This window comes from Schistocerca cancellata, chromosome 3 (assembly GCF_023864275.1).
Source record: "Schistocerca cancellata isolate TAMUIC-IGC-003103 chromosome 3, iqSchCanc2.1, whole genome shotgun sequence".
In the NCBI taxonomy this organism is placed as follows: Eukaryota; Metazoa; Arthropoda; class Insecta; order Orthoptera; family Acrididae; genus Schistocerca; species Schistocerca cancellata.
In genome coordinates, this window is record NC_064628.1 from 353,112,489 (window position 1) to 353,136,418 (window position 23,930).

Genomic DNA, 23,930 nt, shown 5'->3' on the forward strand with positions numbered 1-23,930 from the left:
GTGAAAGTCCTGTCAGGAGGGAGATAAAGATTGCATACTGTGACTGCAGAGTCTAAGTGGACCCTAACAGCAACCGCTTCCAATGTAGTTTGGAGAGGAATCCACGTGCTAGCAATGTCTGTACGGACCAACGTACAAACGCCACCAGAAGCCCGCAAGGGTCCGACCCGATTTCGACAGAAAACACGGAACCCACGGAGGGTCGGTGAGTGAGCATCAGTAAAATGAGATTCCTGGAGAACCACACAAGCTGCTGAGTAGGACGAGAGAAGGGATTTCAATTCCGGAAGGTGACGATAATAGCCATTACAATTCCATTGGAGAACCACAGAACGATGGTTTAAATGAGGGCTGAACACGCTGAATCCAGTCATACCGCCGGGTCCCCACCCGTCACCGACAAGGAGGGGGCGACGTCCATAAAAGACAGGTCAGAATCCGGTTGCGAAGTCGGGGAAGGGACCTCCAGTGGTACCAGAGGCTCTTTGTCCCGGGACTTATGTTTCTTCTTCTTTTCAGGCTGAGATCGAGGAGGGCTGTGTGGCATAATGGAGCCAGCTGCAGCAAGATCAGGAACAGAAAGAGACCGGGCGACCTGGGGGCCGATAGACCGCGGCTCTCGCGGTCGCCGCGCTGCAGCAGACCTCTGACCTGGAAGGTGCCGGGAAGGGGCATCCCGGGAGAGGCGCCCTTGCCCGGCAGACGCCGAAGGAGTGGGACACTTCTCCGGCTGGGGAGGGGGAGCAGCGCCCAGAGGAGAGGGGGTGGGAGCCGCAGGGGAGGGGGGAAGGAGAGGGGTCCGGGATGGGGGTAAGGAAGGGGGAGGAAGGGATGAAGATGTAACCAAGGCGTAACTAGATTGCATGGACACAGGGTGCAATCGTGCATATTTCTTACGGGCCTCTGTGTAGCTTAAACGATCAAGGGACTTATACTCCTGTATCTTTTTTTCTTTCTTATAGACTGGGCAATCTGCTGAACGTGGAGAATGACTACCATGACAATTTACACATACAGGAGGGGGAACACAGGGACTCCCCTCATGGAGTAGACGTCCACAGTCGCCACAGAGGGGGTCCTGGGAACAGCGAGAAGACATGTGGCCAAAACGCAAGCACTTAAAACACCGCATAGGAGGTGGGATGTACGGCTTCACATCACAGCGATAGACCATAATCTTAACTTTCTCAGGAAGGGTATCCCCTTCAAAGGCCAGGATAAAGGCACCAGTATCAATACGATTATCCTTAGGACCCTTCTGAACACGCCGGACGAAGTGAACACCCCGCCGTCCGAGATTGTCCCGAAGTTCCTCATCAGTTTGAAGGATGAGGTCTCTGTGAAAAATCACACCTTGTACCATATTTAGAGACTGGTGAGGGGTAATGGACACGGGAATTGTGCCAAGGTGGGTACAGGCACGAAGGGCCGCAGATTGGGCAGCCGAAGCAGTTTTTATCAGCAACGAACCCGACCGCATCTTGCTCAGGGAGTCCACTTCGCCGAACTTGTCTTCAATGTGTTCCACAAAGAATAAAGGTTTGACACTGGTGAAAGTATCTCCATCAGTCCTAGTGCAAACTAAATAACGGGGGAAAGGTTTTGCCCCTAGACGACGGGCCTGACCCTCCTCCCAGGGGGTAGCCACGGAAGGGAAGGCCGAAGGAGCAAGAGAAGCAGCACTTGAGGAATCAGTACCACGCAGAGAGACGGCCGCAGAAGAGCGGCCAGAGGTTTGGACCCGTATGCGTTTCATCTGCATAGCGTCCGCCCTGATACCACCCACTCCGATCAGGGGCTCTCCTCACGGGCGCCACCCAGCCACAGCAAGGGCCGTCTGGCACGGCGGCCATTGCCGGGAGTTCCGATGCTCCAGGATGACGAGCAACCACTCCAAGGCATGCATGAGGAGGTCACAGCTCAGGTATCAGAAGTGTGATCCCTGTGTGTTCAGGGGGCTCAACCAAAAGGGTACATAGCGACCCCACCACACGGGCTGGCTACCGTGCTGGCTATGCACCCTAGCATCAGACGACGTAAAAGAAAAGGTGGAATGTACTAGAAGGGCACACGTCGGAGACACTAGGTAAGGTGCTCTTCCCCAAATGGCTCACACTACGGAAGAGAAATTTTGGAATGGAGGTCAAACCCCAGAGGGGGACCAAGGAATGCCAAAAGGAGGAGATGATTACGCAACAAAGCCGAAGTGTAAAACCAACAGAACCAGGAGGATAGCGGGGGCCAACATAAGCAAGGACACCAATAGAGGGAGAGGAGAGGGCGAGGGGAAAGGGGTATGGAGGGGAAAGGAGGGGAAGGGAAAGGAAAGGCAGCCCGGGAGAGAAAGAAGGCTGCAATGGCTCGGGGCCCCGTGCTCGCCACACACGTATCCACAAAAGAGTTGTGGACCCCCTGGGGGGTGTCAGTGGCGGGAGGCAGAGAGTACACACATCACATGCTTCAAGTCTGGCCATCATTTCAGTATCAATGGAACAGTGGTGTAAAGTTAGTTCGCCTCCACGTGGTGCACCCTGGGTAACGCTAAATGAACTAACACAACTGGCGGCAGACCGAACGAAGAATTCCTGCCCCACATCGCAGTGAAACAGAACGACAGACAAAGCGCTATGCAAGATACATACAACGGTCCTTTTAGGGACCAACTGACAAAGGATCTCGGACCATGCATCCGAATCTGCCATTTCAACATTGAGGGCATAAGCAGAGCAAAATGTCAAGTATTGCAGAGAATTTTACACGATAACGACATTGACCTGGTAGCCATACAGGAAACTCATGCTGAAAATAGAGCCCAACTTGAAGCTAGAGGAAGGATTCTGGGATATGATCTACTTGGAGCCACGTATGACAGACACTATGGCGTTGCGACATATGTGCGTGGGGACATAGAGGACGCCTTTCCAGTTGAAGCCTCCATTGCAAATGATATCCATGAAGTTGTCATCAAAATAGGAGAAGTTACAGTAACTAACATCTATAAACCCCCTGCTACTACATGGCCAGCTGAAGTGATAAAGATCCACCCACACCCAAGCGTATACGTTGGGGACTATAATAGTCACCACGAAATGTGGAAATATAGTACTAATGATAGCAATGGAGACATGCTGGTCGATTGGTCCGAGGAACAAAATACATATCTGGTCTTTGATGCCAAGGACCGAGGGACATTCAGATCAGCCGCATGGAACTGCGACTATAACCCGGATCTGTGCTTTGTTTCGAGGGATACAAGCGATAAACCACTGACAGCCTCTAGAAGGGTCCTGACGGACTTCCCTCATAGCCAGCACCGCCCTGTGCTTATTAATATCGGTCTATCCATCCCGATAATAAGGTCTTACCCTCGACCAAGGTGGAATTTTACAAAAGCTGACTGGACAAAATTTTCTGTACAACTTGATTATACCTTGAGCTGGATCCCTCCAACCAGCAAGAGCTATGAGAGGTTCGTGGGAGCGGTCATTAGCTCTGCGAAAACAGCGATCCCAAGAGGGTACCGCAAAAAATACATTCCCGGTTGGACAGGGATATGCGATGACCTGTACGCGGAGTTCCTCAAGAATGGGGACCGGGAAATAGCGGATGAACTATTACATAACATCGACTTTATTAGACGGCAAAAATGGGAGAATACTGTTGAAAATCTAGACTTCTCAAAGTCAAGCCGACAAGCCTGGTCCCTACTACGTAAACTTGGAGGCGCAAACCCACCTGAACGTAGAAAGGACGAAATATCTCCCAACAAGGTTGCATCCCGCATAGTTTCTGCGTCTAGAGCCCCACGAAATAGAAAGCACACAACAAAAGTGAAGAAAGACTTAAAAACATTAAAAAGGACCCGTGCAATAGACTCAGAATATTCATCAGATATTCGCATCGAGGAGGTTACCAATGCCCTGAAGAAGGTTAAATCAGGCAAAGCTCCGGGTTTCGATGGTATCCACCCTGAGTTCCTCATACATGTTGGAGCCTACACAAAACAATGGCTGGCTAAGTTCTTTACGGACATTCTCCAAGTGGGTAACATTCCTCCCTCACTTAAACGAGCAAAGATCATCGCAGTCCTGAAACCTGGTAAACCAGGCGATAGACCAGAGAGTTACCGCCCCATTGCCCTTCTCAGTATGGTATATAAATTACTAGAAAGACTGCTCCTCAACAGAATAGGCCAGACTATACTCAAAAAAATCCCTATCGAACAAGCAGGATTCCGTCCATATCGCTGCTGTACAGATCAAGTCCTACCACTGACAACATATATAGAGGCGGGGTTCCAGAAGAAAAATAAAGTAGCTGCAGCATTCGTAGACCTAACAGCAGCCTATGATACAGTTTGGAAACAGGGGCTCATGTACAAATTAATCTGTGCCGTCCCCTGCAAGAAGATAACCAACCTCATTGATGATATGTTGTCAAATAGAACCTTCCAAGTAATAATGGGGAATGAGAGAAGTAAACAGATGAAACTCAATAATGGACTCCCACAAGGCTCTGTCCTTGCACCCCTTCTTTTCAGCCTTTACATCGCTGACATGCCTGCAACCAGATCGCGCAAATTTGGTTATGCTGATGACTGGGCTCTAGCAACAGCCCACAGAAATATAGAAACTGCCGAAGATATCCTTACGAGTGACCTAGGGATTCTCAGCGAGTACTTTAAAAAATGGAGGCTACAACCTAGTGCTACAAAGACGGAAGTATCTGCCTTCCATTTGAACAACAAAATGGCCAACAGAGAACTACAAGTCTATCTAGACGGGAAATTACTAAATCACAACAAACACCCAAAGTACCTTGGGGTTACCCTAGATAGGACACTAACATTCAAAGAACACCTGACGAAAACTGCAGCGAAACTTAAAACACGCAACAACATATTGCAGAAGCTCTGTGGCACCACTTGGGGCTCCACAGCATCTACCTTAAGAACATCCGCACTTGGCTTGGTGTATCCAGTGGCAGAATACTGTGCCCCAGTGTGGCTCAACAGCAAACACACACACATGGTAGATAGCCAACTTAATGCAACAATGCGTATTATATCAGGCACAATAAGGCCAACTCCTACAGTGTGGCTGCCCGTTCTCAGTAACATAGCCCCTCCTAACCTGCGCCGTGAACACGCTCTGGTTAGAGAATTTCAAAAAATCATGACCAACCCTCAATTACAAATCCATGAAGATACTCACGACATCCAAGGAAACCGACTCCGGTCTAGGCATCCTCCACTAAAGACCGCACAGGCTCTGCACCAAACCAACTTCAAAATAAATGACCGATGGAAAGAGGAATGGGAGAGCAGAACAGTAGTAAACTGCCACAGTATGCCATGCATCTTTAGTAAACCAAAAGGATTTGATTGCCCTCGCAAAGTTTGGTCAACTCTTAATCGCATCAGAACCAACTGTGGGAGATGTGCCGACTCCTTACACAGATGGGGTAAACTTCCTTCGGCCGCTTGCGACTGTGGCGCTGAGAGACAGACGGTCAAACACATCGTGCAGGAATGCCCACTAAGGGCATACGAGGGTGACCCACAAGATTTCCTAATGGCGACCCAAGAGGCAATCGACTATTTACTATCTAAGCTGGACGTCTGCTTGTGACTGGTCTTCTGTGAGTGTAACGTTACAATTGGCGGTGTCCTTATATACAAACTGTTATTTATTGCTCTGTTTATACATATGTGATTTTTTTTAATCGTGTTGTTTCTGTAATTTTTACTGTGATGTTATGAGCCATACGCTAAATAAATAAATAAATAAGTGGATGACAGAGTCTTTTGTGTTCGTGTGGGATACCTTTGTCCTAAATGCCATATCTGTTGTTACAACATAACATATTTTGTCGCCATTTTAATCATACAACTCCAAACTGCAGTAGGATCCTTTAATGAGTTAAACCTTTTAGAACAACAGTAAACATTCTTAAGAAAACAAAAGATGGATTTAATGAACAATGGCTGATAGCCTGAGTTACGAGAAACTTCTGACAGAGTTGACAAGTGTATTCAAGAGAATAGGCACCTCTTGGAGGGCATAATTTTTTATAAGTGATTGTGTAAATCAAATAGGTGTTAACATTCAATTACATGTAAGTAAAAGTTTCAACATATTACCATTCATTTTAAAACTGTTCATCATCCATAGGCCACACTGTATAAACAAATTTACAATACGCTGTTTCTATTACTGATTTATTCTCAGACATTATTTCTAATGGTGTGGTCTGACCTTGTGCAGTACATAATTGTAATTACTGTATTTTCAACTAAATTTAGTGACAGCCCATTTGCAGAGAACTAGGCTATTAATTTTCAAGAAAATTTATTTACGTTTTCAGGTGTTGTACTTTAACAATTAGGCATGATAACAACACTTGCAACATCAGCAAAGATAACTACTACTGTTTCTTGGATATATGACAACATTTCATTTACACACAGCAAGAATAAGAACAGACAATGTTATTCCCTGTGGCTTGCTTGTAATGATTACTCCACATTCAGAAGATGCTTGTACACTCCTTAGGCATTACTAAATTTTGCACACGCACGCACGCACGCACGCACACACACACACACACACACACACACACACACACACACACACACACACACACACACACACACACACACACACAGAGAGAGAGAGAGAGAGAGAGAGAGAGAGAGAGAGGGGGGGGGGGGGGGGCAGTGCTGCATTTCAGAAAGTGAACTAGGTTGGAGTGGGGTGATGTTTCGGGTGGAATGGTTACAGGAAGAGAGAGGTGAGAGGCAGGGAGAGGGTGGGTAGCTAGCGGCTTCAATGGAGGCAGCCAGTCTGCCAGTTAGAAACATGGAAGGGAGGGGTAGCAACTGTCTGAAATAAGGATGAGCAGTGCACACTGAACATCATGTGAGGATGTGAAAAGGGATGATGTGGCACTCTCCACCGGCTCTGACAACTTGCATCACATGCCTAGAACATTCACCTGCCACCCTCCTCCCATCTCACACCTCTAATCAGTTCCTTTTTCTTTCGAATACTCACATTAAAGGGATAGTTCATGGAGGTGTACTCTGTCTTTGCAACCAAACAAAAGGCAATTTGTGACTTTTCATGCTTTCCCGACAGATCTGTTGCAAATAAGCTTCTTGGGTTTGCCACCGGATCGTACTGTGTAACTCGCACAATACTTCATTGATGCAACTGCTCATCATTATCAGGTGGTGGCAGCTGCTGCTGTCACTGCTGCAAGGCGCAACTGATGATAATCGTGCATCATCGTCAAAATTTATCATGCTGTTAGCAGGCAATACGCGTGTGCGGAAAGATACTCATAGTTTGAGAAAAGCGGCACTACTGGTGCCCCCTGCTGGGAGCTGTGGAAAGGCCATCCATGCATAACACTATGGGCAATGACTGTGCTGCCAGACCCTCCTGCAATTAAAAGCTGAACTAAATCTCAGCAGCAAGTTGTGTCATGTGATGAATCTGAAGTTCTTGTTTTCCCTGTTTTGATTTAATGGCAGCCGGTGCTGGATCCCAGGCGGTGCTTAGTTGAAAACCTGCATCCCTGTTGATAAGACTGTTCACTGTACAGATATGTATGGCCTCCTTAACAACACAGTCCCAGAAATATGATTCTGAGGATAAAATTTCCATCTGTTTGTAAAGCATACGATACCCCGTGTCCAGGCAATGCTCTACTACCACTGATTTATCAAGTTGCCCTAGGCGTGTATGACTGTGTTCGGCGCAACATTATAGCATGGTTCAGTATGTCTGTCCAGTATAAGATTTTCCACATTGGCATGGGATTTTATACATGCCACATTTCCTAAGGCCAAGGTCATCTTTGACCGAGCACAATAAATTCCTTGAAAGTTCCTTCTATTCTCAAATACATGCCACCTAGAGCCCCACCAAGCAAGTTCAACATCAGCTCAGCAGAAAGGAAGGCTCTGTGAGACTTGAGAGTGGACAAAGAACATCATTTTACCTGCCGACAAGGGGAATGCCACCGTCCTCTCATGAGTTGAATGTAACAGCAATAAGGAGGCACTGCTCGATGATCCTGCCTAAAGCAAGCTAAGAGAGGACCTGAGTGGCAAAATCCCGATAAAAACATTAGATCTTCTCAAACAGAGTTCTATCCCTTCTTAAGTGACCGAAAGCCTATGCCAACAGGCTGCAGTTCCCCAAGACTGTATGGCCTACCTAAGACGCATAAGGATGGGACTTCACTTTGCCCAATAGTGAGCAACATTGGAGCTACTACTTACTTTCTACTAAATCACTTCAGGCTAATTCCGGGTTGGTTCCTTTGAAGGGGCACGACTGACTTCCTTCCCCATCATTCCCTATTCCGATGAGTCCAATGACCTTGCAGTTTGGTCTCCTCCCCCAAATCAACCCAACCCCCAACTTACTTTCTGGCCAAACATCTTACTACACCATTGGGACATCTCATAGGCAAGTGTAATCACCACATCCGGAATTCAGAGGACTTCATAGGATGCCTGAAGACACTTCAGCTAGAAGAGTCTGATATTTTGGTTAGTTTTGACATTATATCTTTGTTTACAAAGGCACCTCTGCAGAAATCGTTAAGGGTTTATCAGCAGCCAGTTTGAGAAAGACAGTGTGGCATTATTTAAACATGTGCTTACCTCAACTTATTTCTTATTGAATGGCCAGTATTTTGAACAGGTAAACAGTGTTGCCATGGAAGTCCTCTGTCTCCCACAGTGACCAACTATTTTATGGATGACTATGAGGAAAAAGTACTGCAGTCGGCAAGTCTCAAACCTTCCTGTTTCCAGCAATACATAGACTATTACTTTTGCACGGTGGCCTCATGGAACAGAAACATTACCTATGTTTTCCGGCATCTGAACTCGCTCCATCCCAATACACAGTTCACAAGGGAAGTGGAAAAGGATGGCACCTTACCATTCCTGGACATCATAATCAGAAGAAAAGCTGATGGTGCACTGGGACACAGTATCTATCGCAAAACAACTCATACGGAGCTATATTTGCAGGCCACAAGTTGTCATCATCCTGTGCAATGTGGTAGTGTCCTATGCTCTTTGGTGCAGAGAGTACATGTAGTCTCAGGTGCCAACAGTGTACCTGGTCAGTTACAACACCTGAGAATGGTAGTCCAACAGAATGGCTATTCCAATAGGCAGATATGCCATCCATTCCATTCTAAGCAACCTCGAAGCAGGGATGTAAATGAAGATGCGAAGGCACCCACTGCAACAGCGTTCTTGCCTTATTTTTGCGGCATGTCTTCGAGAATAGAAAGAATCCAAGCACAACATTTCATGTGTTTTTCGGCCACCAGCAAACCTGAGGAATTTATTGTGCTCAGTCTAAGACAACCTTGGCCTTAGGAAATGTGGCGAGTATAAAATCCCATGCCAATATGGAAAATCTTGTATTGGACAGACATGCCAAACAGTGCAAGAATGTTGTGACTAACACCATCATCATACAGCCTGGGGCAACCTGATAAATCAGCAGTAGCAGAGCATTGCCTGGATATGGGACATCATTTGCTTTACAATCAGATGAGGAACTTATCCCCAGCATCATCTTTCTGGGACTGTGTTGTTAAGGAGGCCATTCATATCCGTACGGCGGAAAATCTTAACAGGAATGCAGGTTTTCAACAAGCACTGCCCGGAATCCAGCACCGCTGTCATTAAATCAAAACACGGAAAACAAGAACTTCCAATTCATCGCGTGACAACTTGCTGCTGAGATTTAGTTCAGCTTTTAACCACAGGAGCATCCAGCAGCACAGTCACCGCCCATAGCACATGTGCAGATGGCCTTTCTGAGGCTCCCAGCTGGGGACACCAGGAACACTGGTGCTCTCCCACCACTGTGGGAAAGATGCCATCGCACCAGATTCGGGTGAAGATGATGAGGAAATATCGCTTGTAGTCAGACATGAGATGTTTAATCATCTGACTGTGGATCCAATCTGGCCCAGGAGCTGTGTCGGGGCAATGTGCAAGGGTGCTGTGGAGCTCCCACTCTGTAAATGGGGTGTTATAGGGTTCACTGTGGTGTGTAGAGAACGGGAGGACTTTCCTTTTCATCCGCTGTTTGAGGATGTGAACAGCTGGGGTATAGTTCTCCGATGCAGATGCTCGAGCATAGTGCTCAGTAATCACATTTGCGTCGGTAGAGAGCATGCCATTGATGTTAACACCATGGACACCTGTTGCAGTCTGGTACCCAAAAAGACGTCTGATCTTCGTCCAGACTTGGGAAGGTGACGTGGTCGACACGTACCTCTCCCAACACCCGTTTCTGCCATATTATATGCAGGCAAAAGTGGGCACGGAGCCGCTTGAAGGCTATTAGGTGCTCTAGGGAATGGTGCTGCTTATGTTTCTATAGTGCTCACTGACACTCTTTCATTGCCTTAGCGACTTCTGGCGACCACCAAGGGACCCTATAGAAGGAGGGATCATGTTTTCCACCACAGAAATTATCTTTGTAGTGACCTGTAGTGAGGTGAAGGCTACCCAGTCTGCCTTGTCTAAGGCCCATCTGGGTAGGCGTCCATGGGCACGACGCCGGGGGAGTGACAGGAAGATGGGGAAATGGTCACTACCACACAGGTTGTCATGTGCTTTCCAGTGCATAGATGGGAGAAGGCCAGGACTGCAAACAGAGATCAATGTCCAAAAACCTGCCATGTGCCACATTTAAATGTGTGGTGGCCCCAGTATTTAAGAGGCAGAGGTCGAGTTGTGACAGTAAATTTTCAACATCTCTGCCACAGCCAGTATGCATGGTGCTACCCCACAAAGGGTTATGGGCGTAAGTAGGAAAGATTTAGGAAGATGATGATGTTTGGTTTGTGGGGCGCTCAACTGCGTGGTTATCAGCGCCCGTACAATTACCCAATCTTTGCTCAGTCCAATTTCGCCACTTTCCTGGATGATGATGAAATGATGAGGACAACACAAACACCCAGTCATCTCGAGGCAGGTGAAAATCCCTGACCCCGCCGGGAATCGAACCCGGGACCCCGTGCTCGGGAAGCGAGAACGCTACCGCGAGACCACGAGCGGCGGACGAAAGATTTAGGAAGTTGATCAATCAGTGCAGGCAATATGTTCAGGGGTACCATGCCATTTGGAGAGAGATATACGTTGCAGACAATTATTTCCTGCGTCGTCCGTGTCCTGACAGCTACAGCTTCAACAGGAGTTTGAAGGACCACAGGTTCACTAACAACTGAGTTCAGGACATAAATGCAAACTCCACCTGAAACTCAATTATATTCGTTATGGTTCTTGTAATATCCCCTGTTGCCGCGAAGGGCAGGGGTCCGCATTGCCGGGAACCAGGTTTCCTGGAGGGCAATGCAGAAAGCCTGGGTAGAGCTTAACCGTCGCCATAGCTCAGCCAGGTGGTGGAAAAAACCGTCGCAATTCCACTGGAGGATGACATGATCGTGAGGCTGGGAAGGCATGAAACACTTAATGAGGCAATCCATACCTCAGGGTCACCTACTGCCACTGACTTATTTCCTGAACAGGCTATATCCATTGTGTCTGAGGGTCTGGTGAGATCTGGGTCCTCAGTGGATGCCAGAATCTTCACCTCATCCTCAGATGCAGAGCTTGCAAGCATTGGTGGTGTGGGTGCCACTGCAATTCCCTTGGTCTTGTGGGGGTCTTCTTTCTGGATTTCTCTTGCTGATCCTTGGGGTTTCTCTGGCTGGGAGGGCTTCACTGATTCAGTCTCCAGGACTGAGGATGATCATGAAGCCCTAGGATCAGCTGCTTTCGATCATTTCAGCCATTGGCAGGTGTCATCTTTCCCACTAGCAGAAACCTGGGAAGGGAGTGACCCAAGGGACACCTTCCCAGAGAGAGGAGCCGAAGAAGACTTACACTTCGCCAGCTGAGAAGTGGGGACTGGTGTCCGCGTTGGTTGGGGGGACAGTGCTCCCAAGGTAGGTGGTGCAGGAGCAACAGGGAGGGAAATGCCCCCACCATTAAGGGGGCAGGTTTAGTCTTCAGGTTCTGAGAACCGACTGGAACTCATGGAACTGATGGGACTACAACTGTTCTCGTAGCGGTGGCATAAGAGAAGGTCATGGCCACAGGATTTAGGCGCTCAAATATCCTCTTGGCCTCAGTGTAGGTCAGTCAGTCCAGAGTGTCGTATTCCATGATTTTCCTTTCTTGCTGAAAATCCTGCAGTCTGGTGAGCAAGGGTAATGATGCTCTCTGCAGTTGACACAGATGGGAGGTGGGACAAGGAGTACTGGGATGGGATGGATGTCCACTATTTTGACATTGATGCTGGAAGTACAGCAGGAACACACATGCCCGAACTTCCAGCACTTAAAGAACCGCATTGGGGGAGGGATATATGGCTTGACGTCACAGCGGTAGACAATCATCTTGACCGTCTTGGGTATTGTGTTACCCTCGAAGGCCAAGATGGAGGCACCGGTGGCAACCTGATTATCCATCAGAACCCAATGGAAGCACCGGACAAAACAAACTCCTCATCGCTCTAAGTCGGCGAGCAGCTTGTCGCCAGATTGCAAAAGAAGGTCCCTGTGGAATATAATACCCTGGGCCATATTTAAGCTCTTACGAGGTGTGATGGTAATGGAAACACCCCCAGTTTGTCACAACCGAATAATGCCCTCGACTGGAATTCTTGCTGACATTTGATCACCAACAAAAGATGACGTGGTACACTTCATTCCACGTCATCCACCCTGATACCACCCACTCCGACCAGGGGCCCTCCCCACGGGCACCACCCAGGCGCAGCAAAGGCCACCTGGCAGGACGGCCATTGCCGGGAGTCCCGATGCCTCAGGGTGACAGGCATCTACTCCTTGGCATACATGGGGAATTAACGGCACAGGCATCAGCAGAGCAATCCCTATGTAGTCAGGGAGCTACAACCAACAGGATACATGGCGGCCCCACCATAATGGGCTGGCTACCATGCTGGATATGAGGTACAAAGAATTCCATGGTCATCATTGGCGCAGAAAACAACACTGCATAGTGGGTGGAGGAAAATGCACCCAGGAAGGTATCCTCTCTCAAGAGCAGGACTACAATGCCACGACGAGAAAGTGAGCTAAAGATCTCTATGTACGATGGACATGATGCACCATGTAAGGCGCCCTTCCCCAGTTTGCTCGCTCTTCAGGAAAATTTTGAAAAATGGAGGTCAAACTCTACAGGGGACCATCACATAAAGCCGAAATGGTGTGAGACTCCTTTTAGTCGCCTCTTACAACAGGCAGGAATACCTTGGGCCTATTCTAACCCCTGGTCCCGCAGGGCTCAATGAGAATTAATTTGCACATGCATTGTTTGGTTTAGCAATGAAGTCCACGGTCATTTGGATGGGTTCATCAATAAGCAAAATTGGCTCATTTGGTGGACAGAGTCAGTATTTCGCAATCCAGAAGTCTTCACCCTCAACAGGTGACTGTGTGGTGTGCAATATCCAGTTACAGAATAATCGGTGCAATGTTTCTTTGATGGCACGGTGACTACTGAACAGTACATGAAGGTTTTGGAGGATTATTTCATCCCCATTATCCGAAGTGATCCTGATTTTGACAAGGTGCGGGACATACAAGATATAGCTTGACCCCATTGAAGCAGGAGAGTGTTTGATGTTATGGAGGAGCACTTTGGGGATTGCATTCTGGCTCTGGTGTACCCAGAGGCCACTGGCATGGGTCTCGATTGGCAGCCATGTTCTCTGGATCTGAACACATGCAACTCCTTTTTGTGCTGCTATATTAAAGACAAGGGTACAGCAATAATCCCAAAACCACTGGTGAGCTCAAAACAGCCATTCAAGGTCATTGACAGCAACTATGTTCTGACACTTCAGCAGGTTATGCAGAATTTCGCTATTCGTCTGCACCACATCATCACCAAGGATGGCAGGCATATCGAACATGTCATAATCTAAATCCAAATATCTGTAGTGATGTTTACATGTTGAATAAAGTGTGTGCACACCATAGTTTGTAACTAATTTAAGTTTTTTCTTCATATAGTTCAATAATTGTCACCCTGTACATTCAAGCAGAATCTTCCTTCCTATATTTGTATAAAGAATGTTATAATACAGAGGCAATGTCTGGATCTCTGGAAATTGCTTTACACTTTTTTGATGCTATAAATTAAAACATCATAGTACTTCATACTTACAAGGCAAGAAACTGTCAAATGACTGCCAACAACCCACACAATTTGTAGGTAATTCCTGTTGTCAGCAGCAGAGAAGAATATTACTCCCCAAAACGTGTGAAGGAGAATCATGCAAAGTGTGAATGCTGCTGATGTTATGAAGAACAAGTCAGAACCACCTTTGAGACCCATTGTCGCTGGGCCAACAGCATCTGCCAGTACATTTACTAATGAAAATGCACCACTCATTACACCAAAGCCCATGCCAGACACTAGAACAAAAATTGTAAGAATTAAATTCATATATTTATTAATGGAGTAACAACTTAAATATTTTATGAGTTTGAGGGGATGATGTAAGCACACACAACATTAAAATCTGACTATATTCATTTCAGAAGACACTATGTTCAAATAAACGCAATAAACTTACGTTACATTAAGTCAAAGACATAGATAAGGAAGAATGTATCATTGAACACAGGAATATTTCAGTTTTATGATGACATTCTAAATTACAAAATTTACTCTTCTTTTGATCTCCTGGGGCATTTCATTCACCATCGAAATTAACAACTTTATGATGGCATACTTCAATATTTTCCAGAGTAAGTTTAATCAGTGTAAGGTTAATTTGAGTACAAGAGTTCCTATTTAGTTCTGTTATTATTACTTCTTTCAAACGATATATGACAAGCTCCCTAAAAGAATGCTAGAATGTAGCGACTTACGGAGAGTGTAGACTGGCTGCCACTGGAACTTGTGAAGACACGTCTCACATCTTGAGAAACATACAAATTGCTTTAAGAGGTTACTACCATCCTCTAATTTCTAGTTTACTTCTGATATGGAGGAGGAAAATAAATCTCATAAGATGTACACCACCTGCCTGTAGTACCAATTATTGTTCGTAAGGCCCTCAATTTGTGAAAGTCAAGACTACTATTTGTATACAGTTACATCTCAAACTATCGTACTAGGTATTTGCCAACTGCTTAATTCTAGAAAGTATTGTACATCTATTTTTGTGGACCTCGTTTCTTATGGGCAATACTCTGATTGCAAATCCAGGCAAGACTTGTACAGTCTTCACAGCTTCAGTTCTGCTAGCACGCTCTTACTTCCCACACTCTACAAGAAGTCTCCCACATACCTAGCTGTACTGGCATACCTGAGAGAAAAAAATATTGCACAGAATAGCTTAATAGCATCAGACTTTCTTCCAGAATAGGGGAAAAGTTTAATAATCTATTGATGATGAGGTAATTAGAGACTGATCACAGGCTCACACTGGGGAAGCACGGGAGAAGGAAACTGGACACTCTCTTTTGAAGGGGACCATTGCTGAATTTGCCTTTTAAGTGATTCAAGGAAACCACAGAAAATCTGGCTTCAGATGAGCGGACAGTATTTCCTCCAAAATATGAGTCCAGTGTCCTACCACAGTGCCACCGCACTTGATAACAAACCGAAGGAAGTAAACAGAGCTGTGAAATTTGACGAGCATGATAGAAGTATGGGCAGAATTGTAGTTGTGAAAATGGATAAAGAGTTCTGCCTTTCACTGAGCAGCACAACATGCAAAAAACCAAGGGCCAAGCAATGAGTGCCATTTGAACTTCTCGTAGCTCTTGACCCCATCACAAGCAAAATAGTGGAACGATGTACACTGTTGAACAAATGCATTATGATCACCTGCCTAAAATTGTGTAGGTTCATCTTTGGAACACAATACAGCAGTGATTCTACATGGCATGGGCTCAGTAAGTCCTTCCTAAGTTTCCAGACGCATGTAGCAACAGATCTTATGCACCTGATATGCAACTACTGCATATTACAGGCTGGTGATTTGTAGGTGCAGAGCTAGCACCCAATAGCATCATAGATGTGTTCCATCAGTCTCAGATCAGGTGAATTTGGTGATCAAAACGGCAATGTGGTATCACTACCATGCTCCTCACAGCATTGCAACAGAATTCTGACCTCACGAGATTGAATGTTATCCAATTGGAAGAAGTCTTTGCCATCAGGGAAGACATCAAGCATAAGGTATGAAAGCGGTCTGCAATGATGTTAATGCGCTCCACAGCTATCGCAGTACCTTTGATCATCACAGGTCCCACGGAAGCTGAGGCGAACAGCCAAAAGCAAAACACGCCCTAGCGGTCTGCATCTGCACTGTGGTGCATTTTCCATGAAGCTGTTTGCCTGGATATCTGTGTATACAGGTACTGTGATCTACATGGTGTAACAAGAAAAGTGATTCATGCAACCAGACAAGTTTTCATTGATCCACAGACCAATCTTGATGCAATCTTAACTGACAATATCGCTACATCATCATGAGCAATAAATAGGAGTCTTCTGTTGTGGAGCCCCATGTTCAAATATGTATAGTGAACGGTGATCCCCAAAACACTTGTGGACTGGACTAGCATTACACTCTCTTGTCAGATCTGCCATAGACCACCTTTGACCTCCATGTTCTGTGGTAAGGTGTGGATGTCCAACACCTTCTCACGCAACCATCGTGTCACCGTCCTTCAGCCAATCAATACCTTCACTGCGCGATAACAATGGTGAAGTCACTGATGACAGTGCCACAAAAGCAGTGTTATTAAACGCTGTTTTCTGATACTCCTTCACCAAAGAAGAAGCAGTAAATATTTCTGAATTCCAATCAAGAACAACGGCCAAGATGAGAAACGTAGAAGTCGATATCCTTAGTGTAGCAAAGCAGCTTAAATCATATAATAAAGACAAGGCCAGATTGTACACCATTCAGGATCCTTTCAGAGTATGCTCATACAATAGCTCCATATTCTGCAATTATATACAACTGCTCACTCACAGAAAGATCCGCACCTAAAGACTGGAAAATTGCTCAAGTCGCACCAATACCCAAAAAGGAAAGTAGGAGTAATCCACTGAATTACAGGGCCATATCACGTCGATTTGCAGTAGGGTTTTGGAACATATACTGTATTCGAACATTATGAAGTACGTCTAAGAAAAATTAATTATTTATTTACACAGTCAGCACGAATTCAAAAAACATTGTTCTTTCCAGAAGGCTTTTGACACCGTTCCTCACAAGCATCTTCCAACCAAACTGCATGCCTATGGAATATTGCCTCAGTTGTGTGACTGGTTTTGTGATTTCCTGTCAGAAAGGTCACAGTTTGTAGTAATAGACGGTAAGTCATCGAGCCAAACAAGTAATATTTGGCATTCCCAAGGAATAGTTATAGGCCCTCTATTGTTCCTGATCTATATTAACGACATAGGAGACAATCTGGGTAGTTCTCTTACATTGATTGCAGATGGTGCTGTCATTTACCATCTTGTAAAGTCATCAGCTGAAATAAATTAATTGCAAAATGATTTAGATACGATATCTGTATGGTGCCAAAAGTGGCAATTGACCCTGAATAAAGAAAAGTGTGAAGTTATTCACATGAGTACTGAAAGAAAACCGCTAAATTTCGATTACGCAGTAAGTCACACAAACCTGAAGGTTGTGAATTCAACTAAATACTTGGGGATTACAATTACAAATAACCTAAATTGGAATGGTCAGTTAGGTAATGTTGTGGGCAGAGCAAACCAAAGATTGTGATTCATGGCAGAACACTTAGAAGGTGCAACAGGTCTACTAAAGAGGCTGCTTACAACACGCTTGTCCACCGTATTCTGGAGTACTGCTGTACAGTGTGGTGTCTACATCAGGTGGGACTGACGGATAACATTGAAAAAGTTCAAAGAAAGGCAGCTCATTTTGCATTATTGTGAAATAGGGGAGACAGTGCTACAGAAATGATGTGTGAATTGTAGTGGCAATCATTAAAACAAAGGGGTTTTTCGATGAGATGGGAACTTCTCATGCAATTTCAATCAGCAGTTTTCTCCACTGACTGCGTAAACATTCTGTTGGCAACCACCTGTATAGGGAGAAATGATGATCACAATAAAATAAGAGAAATCGGGGCTCACACAGAAAAATTTAAGTGTTCATTTTTCCCAAGTGCCATTTAAGAGTGGAACAGTAGAGAGACAGCTTGAAGGTGCTTCACTGAACTCTCTGCCAGGCACTTTATTGAGAATGGCAGAGTAATCACATAGATGTAGATGTATTTGGATGCTCACAACTGTAGCATGCAAATAGCCAAGCAGCTTCGCCAGTACCGAGACGATTGTTCCCTTGTGCTGCACCATAAAAATATGCCGAGAAGTCTCTTACGCCAGTGGATTTCCCCATTTACAAGTTGTATCACATTTGTGTCTGTTCCACTTACACACATTGCTTACAATGCAACATGTCCACGACATCACCAGGTGGCACTCAATCTAGCTGTATGCAGTGGTCATATATTTCGGCTCATCAGTGCATGTGACTGAAATTAACCAGACAGCATGGCAAGTATTGACAAAGCACAAAGAGATAATGTTACAGAACTGCACCATATAGTCTGTGACAAAATTTCATGTGGTGTGAAGACACCCACATACTCCAGTTACAGTCTCTAAAATTTGTGGCAGGTATTCATAGGCCATCTCCACATCCTTTGGTAGATGCTGTCTGCGAGGCCAATAATCACCAACTGTGGTGTCTGCTAGACAGTGACAAAGTTTCTGACCATGCCACTCCAGGTATGTTCAATAGACAAATGTGCATGAGAGGGAAGTGGTAGCATCTATTGCTCAGCATGTATGGCTGGATGTTGTGAAATCAGGCCTTTTGAGAAATGGTAGAGGGGCAGTACCTAAGGCTCTGAGTCCTTCCTGATGTAGCAATTACTGTTCATCCTGTTGAATTCACATTTTGTATCTGACAAATAATCACACTTAGCACTTGTCAGTTACGATACTCAACAATGCAAACAATCAAACATATCAATGCTGCAGCATCTTACATGTAGGTATCCATTACTACAGAGGAGTGTGAAACAGTACTCATTCAAAAACATTACATTCTGCCACTTAAAACACACGGCAACAATTGTTACAAATCTGTCTCCACTGAAGCTTTCTTGGATTGTGAGCAATGGAATGCACGCCACCTTGGCATGCCTAAGGCACACTGCATCGCACCATCAACACAGTGCTCTAGTATAATGTCAACACTGTGGATGAAGCTGAAAGTTTCCTACAACCACAAAGAGAAGCTGGAGGATATCCCACACAGAGGTCAAATTGTGTGTCCCAGTACTAGTTAATGACTGCATACAACTCAATTCTGTGAGCCAGTTTTACACACAGCATTTTTAACAGTGTGCTCCCAAACAATATGAAGCATTACAAACTTATTTCTCAACAACCAATCTTTTTGCAGAGTCCATTCTCATCCAAATACCATCAATGACACAACATGGTCAAACAAGGCAGAGCACTGTTTTGTCTTTCTGCAATCTTAATTGGTTATTGCTAGTACACTGTTCCACATACCTCTAAGTTAGAATTAATTTTAGATAATATTCCTGGATATCACTTATTTTTTTGCAAAAATTAGTGCTACTTCTCTAATGATCACAATTACTAACAGAAAGAATTAGAAAACTGTTCACACTTTGGAAAGGAATACAGAGCAACACACCTGTACAAAACAGAGGACAAAGTGCGCTTACAGTGTACTGGGCTCTTCCACTGCATGCTCCTGTATGCTAGTCGTTTCTCTCAGTCAGAGCAAATCAGCTGATAGTATATGGTAGCCAACAAGAATCATTGAAGCTAATGATTTCTTTTGGAGAATTATGCAAATTGGGTTGTTTTCAATATGATACGGCTACTCACCAGAAGCACGAACCCTAGGTTCAGCTGGAGTGAGAAATTGATTGTGAGTTGCAAAAACCAAAGAATCTGAACACAAAAATACGACTGCTATCATACACTGATGTGCAGTGTAGCCCACAATATATGCTCATCATTGCAACAACATACTAGCATGTCAAATTTGCAATTTTGCTAAACATTGTGACAATTTGGTTAAATTCTAACCTAATAGTAAAAAGTGCCAGTTAATTAACCCACAGGAAATTATGAACAAGCATTCTGATTGGCTTCCAACAACCAACTCATGATTCATTGTAACCACTTCCCAGCATTAGGTGCCCCAAAAGTGACCAACTGCAGCACACAATGGAAAAGCAGCAGTACACCGTAAGCACATTTTTACTGAATGAAAGGTCTTAAGGAGAAAAATCCAGTCTGCAGTTGGATCACTTTGCAGGTAATTTGTTTGTGTGTAGATTGATACATAATTTGAATATAATAGAGGGAAACATTCCACGTGGGAAAAATATATCTAAAAACGAAGATGATGTTACTTACCAAACGAAAGTGCTGGCACGTCGATAGACAAACAAACACAAACATACACACAAAATTCTAGCTTTAGCAACCAACGGTTGCTTCGTCAGGAAAGAGGGAAGGAGAGGGAAAGACGAAAGGATGTGGGTTTTAAGGGAGAGGGTAAGAAGTCATTCCAATCCCGGGAGGGGGAAACACACACACATCCATCCACACGTATACAGACACAAGCAGTGGCTTTTTGTGTGTGTGTATGTGTGTGTGTGTGTGTGTGTGTGTGTGTGTGTGCGCGTGTGAGTGTGCGCGCATACCCGTCCTTTTTTCCCCCTAAGGTAAGTCTTTCCGCTCCCGGGATTGGAATGACTCCTTACCCTCTCCCTTAAAACCCACATCCTTTCGTCTTTCCCTCTTTCCTGATGAAGCAACCGTTGGTTGCGAAAGCTAGAATTTTGTGTGTATGTTTGTGTTTGTTTGTGTGTCTATCGACGTGCCAGTGCTTTTGTTTGGTAAGTCACATCATCTTTGTTTCTAGATATATTGATATATAATTTGATAGCTACATATCTCACGCCTTCCAGTGAAAGTCACAAAGTCATTGGAAGGCACTGCAGATCCCTTTATTGTAATTGTGAATCTCTCTTCCCACAAACAATTGGTTTGTCGACAAATTTTATCATCAAAGGATAAATGTATTATGGGCAAGAGGAGTAACAGTTAATAGCCCAGGTTGTTTAAAAGAACACCTACATGTATTTTGATATAATTGTGCAACAGAAATTTGCAGCCCACACTGGACAACAGAAATTTATTTGCCAGGTCAACAGTAACATATGCAACTCATGTTCATCTTCTTCTATTTGAGTGAACAGATGGTTATTCACTTCATTTTGCATTACAGATCTATGTAACATGCAGAATTCCTGGGACATGAGGAGGAAAATTTTATTCACTCCATGAATATTACATAAAATTACTGGCAATTTGGCCATTTCCCTTATCTATTACAAATCAAAAATATAAACACCTCTATAGTCTAATTTAAAATTTATCATTCTATCACTCTACATTTATTCATCACCCCTGCGAAACAGAATACTCAAATGTTGTAAGTTCCAAAGAATTGAACAGGTGAAGGCAATTATTTTTCACAAATCTCCCGTAAGTTAGTTTTTTTTCAAATCTTTTTTTTATCTCTGAGATACATAAAGTCTTATTACTAGATGTTTCATGACAACAGTGCCACAGCTATTTTCTGGAGGGCTTACTTTCTTCCTTTCCAGTTGTAAGGGACAAAAACTATTTTTATTCTTTCCAGATCAGTCCTCCTTCAGAGGTTTTTTCCTACCAGTTTACATATATGGGTCCTTTACATGTATTTAGTTATGGTAAATGTAACTTTATTCACCTGTTACCTACCCTGGTGGCTTTACTGAAGTCATTTAAAATACATAATTCTACTATTCACATTTTCAAAAGTAAACCATATTTGTGATCTATGAGTAAAGGAAATATGTTGAGTCAACATCCCATTTCGCTTTTCATGCACATACGCAATTCTGGGACAAAAAATACGCTAATAGATAACTATATACCACCATTTAATAAACCACTATGTAGGAGTCCATAAAGTGATTTAAAAACTGCCCTTTGACAATTAGGAGCAATAAATACTTCAAGAAACTGGGAACTAAAAATCTGAAATGTGAGTACCCTGTTTTTCTTCATTCCTTCCTTCAATATTTTAGATCCACACAACCAATTCTCCAGCTTGTTGGTACCACAAAGAGTCAATGCATTCTTATCACAACAAATTAACACTTTTCACACTAATATTTATGAAATATGGTATAGCAGATTGCTGTAAAAAGCAAGAGCCCCAGATTGTAGGCAGTTTTACAATTATTTTTATTTGGATTCAATCTACACAAGTGGTGAAATTGAACATTTTTCGGTTTCTGTATACCTGTATCTACATTTAAGAACTTCTTACCATAAGCCAAAACATGCTTGCTGTTTGTGATCTGCGTGTCTGCATCGGTTACTTTCTTCAAACCCACTTCAGCTTTCTGGAGCAATTTATAAATAAGAAACCTAAAGATTTCTTGAAAAAACACTGAGAAAACCAGCCCAAACGCCAACTTGCTTTTAAGTGGAACTACTATAAACCACCATAACGACGAAATCAGTAATGACAGGAGCCAGAAAAAAGCGCTGTAAAATGATAAGGAACACATTACAAAGAATATATGATTGCAAATATAACGCGTCATAGCCACAAGTAACAAATTAATGATCTGCAGTGTTAAATGCTTCCAATTAAAATATGGTAAATATTCAGGAATATTAATAGTGTCAAATCAAGAAAGAATATTTCGGGGCTGCAATTAAAAACATGGGGAACGTACCTGGCAATTAAAATTATAATTCTAATAGGATCCTTGGCTATTGTAAATGTAAACATTGCAAGCGGTGGACCAAAGGCCAGGAAGGCACATCCAAAAAATTCCATAACAGTCATTGTGACCGTTTGTATAAGGCTCTTAAAATGAAGCCTGTGTTATCTATCTATCTCACGATGCTATATATGGAAGGATCGGCCTACACTTAACACCATTTGTTCACTGTTCCCTGGATCGCTAAACGTCAACTTCAACATCCATCCACACTTCAACACCATTGAAATAATCACCTGTCACACATAATCTCACAAACGACTTTGCACTTGCTTTTTCACGAGTGTCAAAACTTCAGTCATAAACGTTGGTTTGAATGTTGTTATATCTCTGATACATAAACTGTTGTATATTGTACGCTGAGTCAGAGTAGTTACAAGAATCGGGAATTTCTCTGTTCTTGGTAGTATCAATAGTAGTTGATAGTGAAAGAATAAATATATCCCAGATACATAGGACTCTGCGTTATTAGATTCCAAAACGTGATGTTGTTTTACATAAAACCAACAAACACTAATGCCGCCGGCGCACGGGAAGAGGCAGCTAACGTTGACTTGCACGCAGATGGGAAATCCAAAGTCACGAAACGCATCGCCGTCTGCACACACCACCAGCTGGTTAAAGGGGACCTCACACGTCACGAATATTTCAGACCGCCAATATGTTGAGCGTCTGAGTGTTCCTATTGACGATTGTCAATACTAGAAGTACTGACGAGCAGTGTTGATGGCTCTCAAAAATTCTCAATATTGCCAATACATACCGAACATATGAGGTAAAGTAAAGACGGTTTGACAATATTCCCTATTCATATGTTGACAGAGCTACATGAACCAGCCACATGCCATTAGTGTGCATTGTTAAGGCCCGTCCACACGCAACGATCTGTCTGCGCAAATGTCTGCGCACATCACATCTGCGCAGAAAGATCGTTGCATGTGGACAGA

General features: G+C 44.1%; 1 protein-coding gene across 1 annotated transcript in view; it reads right to left on the bottom strand.

Moving 5' to 3' along the window:
- Positions 1-23,318, bottom strand: part of LOC126175040 (gamma-secretase subunit Aph-1) — a 29,966-nt gene extending 6,648 nt beyond the window's left edge. The window contains exons 1-3 of the mRNA XM_049921542.1: positions 22,936-23,318; positions 22,521-22,741; positions 14,246-14,496 (exon numbers count right to left, since the gene is read on the bottom strand). Coding sequence (XP_049777499.1) covers positions 14,246-14,496; positions 22,521-22,741; positions 22,936-23,048 — 585 coding nt within the window. The 5' untranslated portion in view covers positions 23,049-23,318. The remainder of the gene's footprint in view (positions 1-14,245; positions 14,497-22,520; positions 22,742-22,935) is intronic.
- Positions 23,319-23,930: the final 612 nt, after the last annotated feature.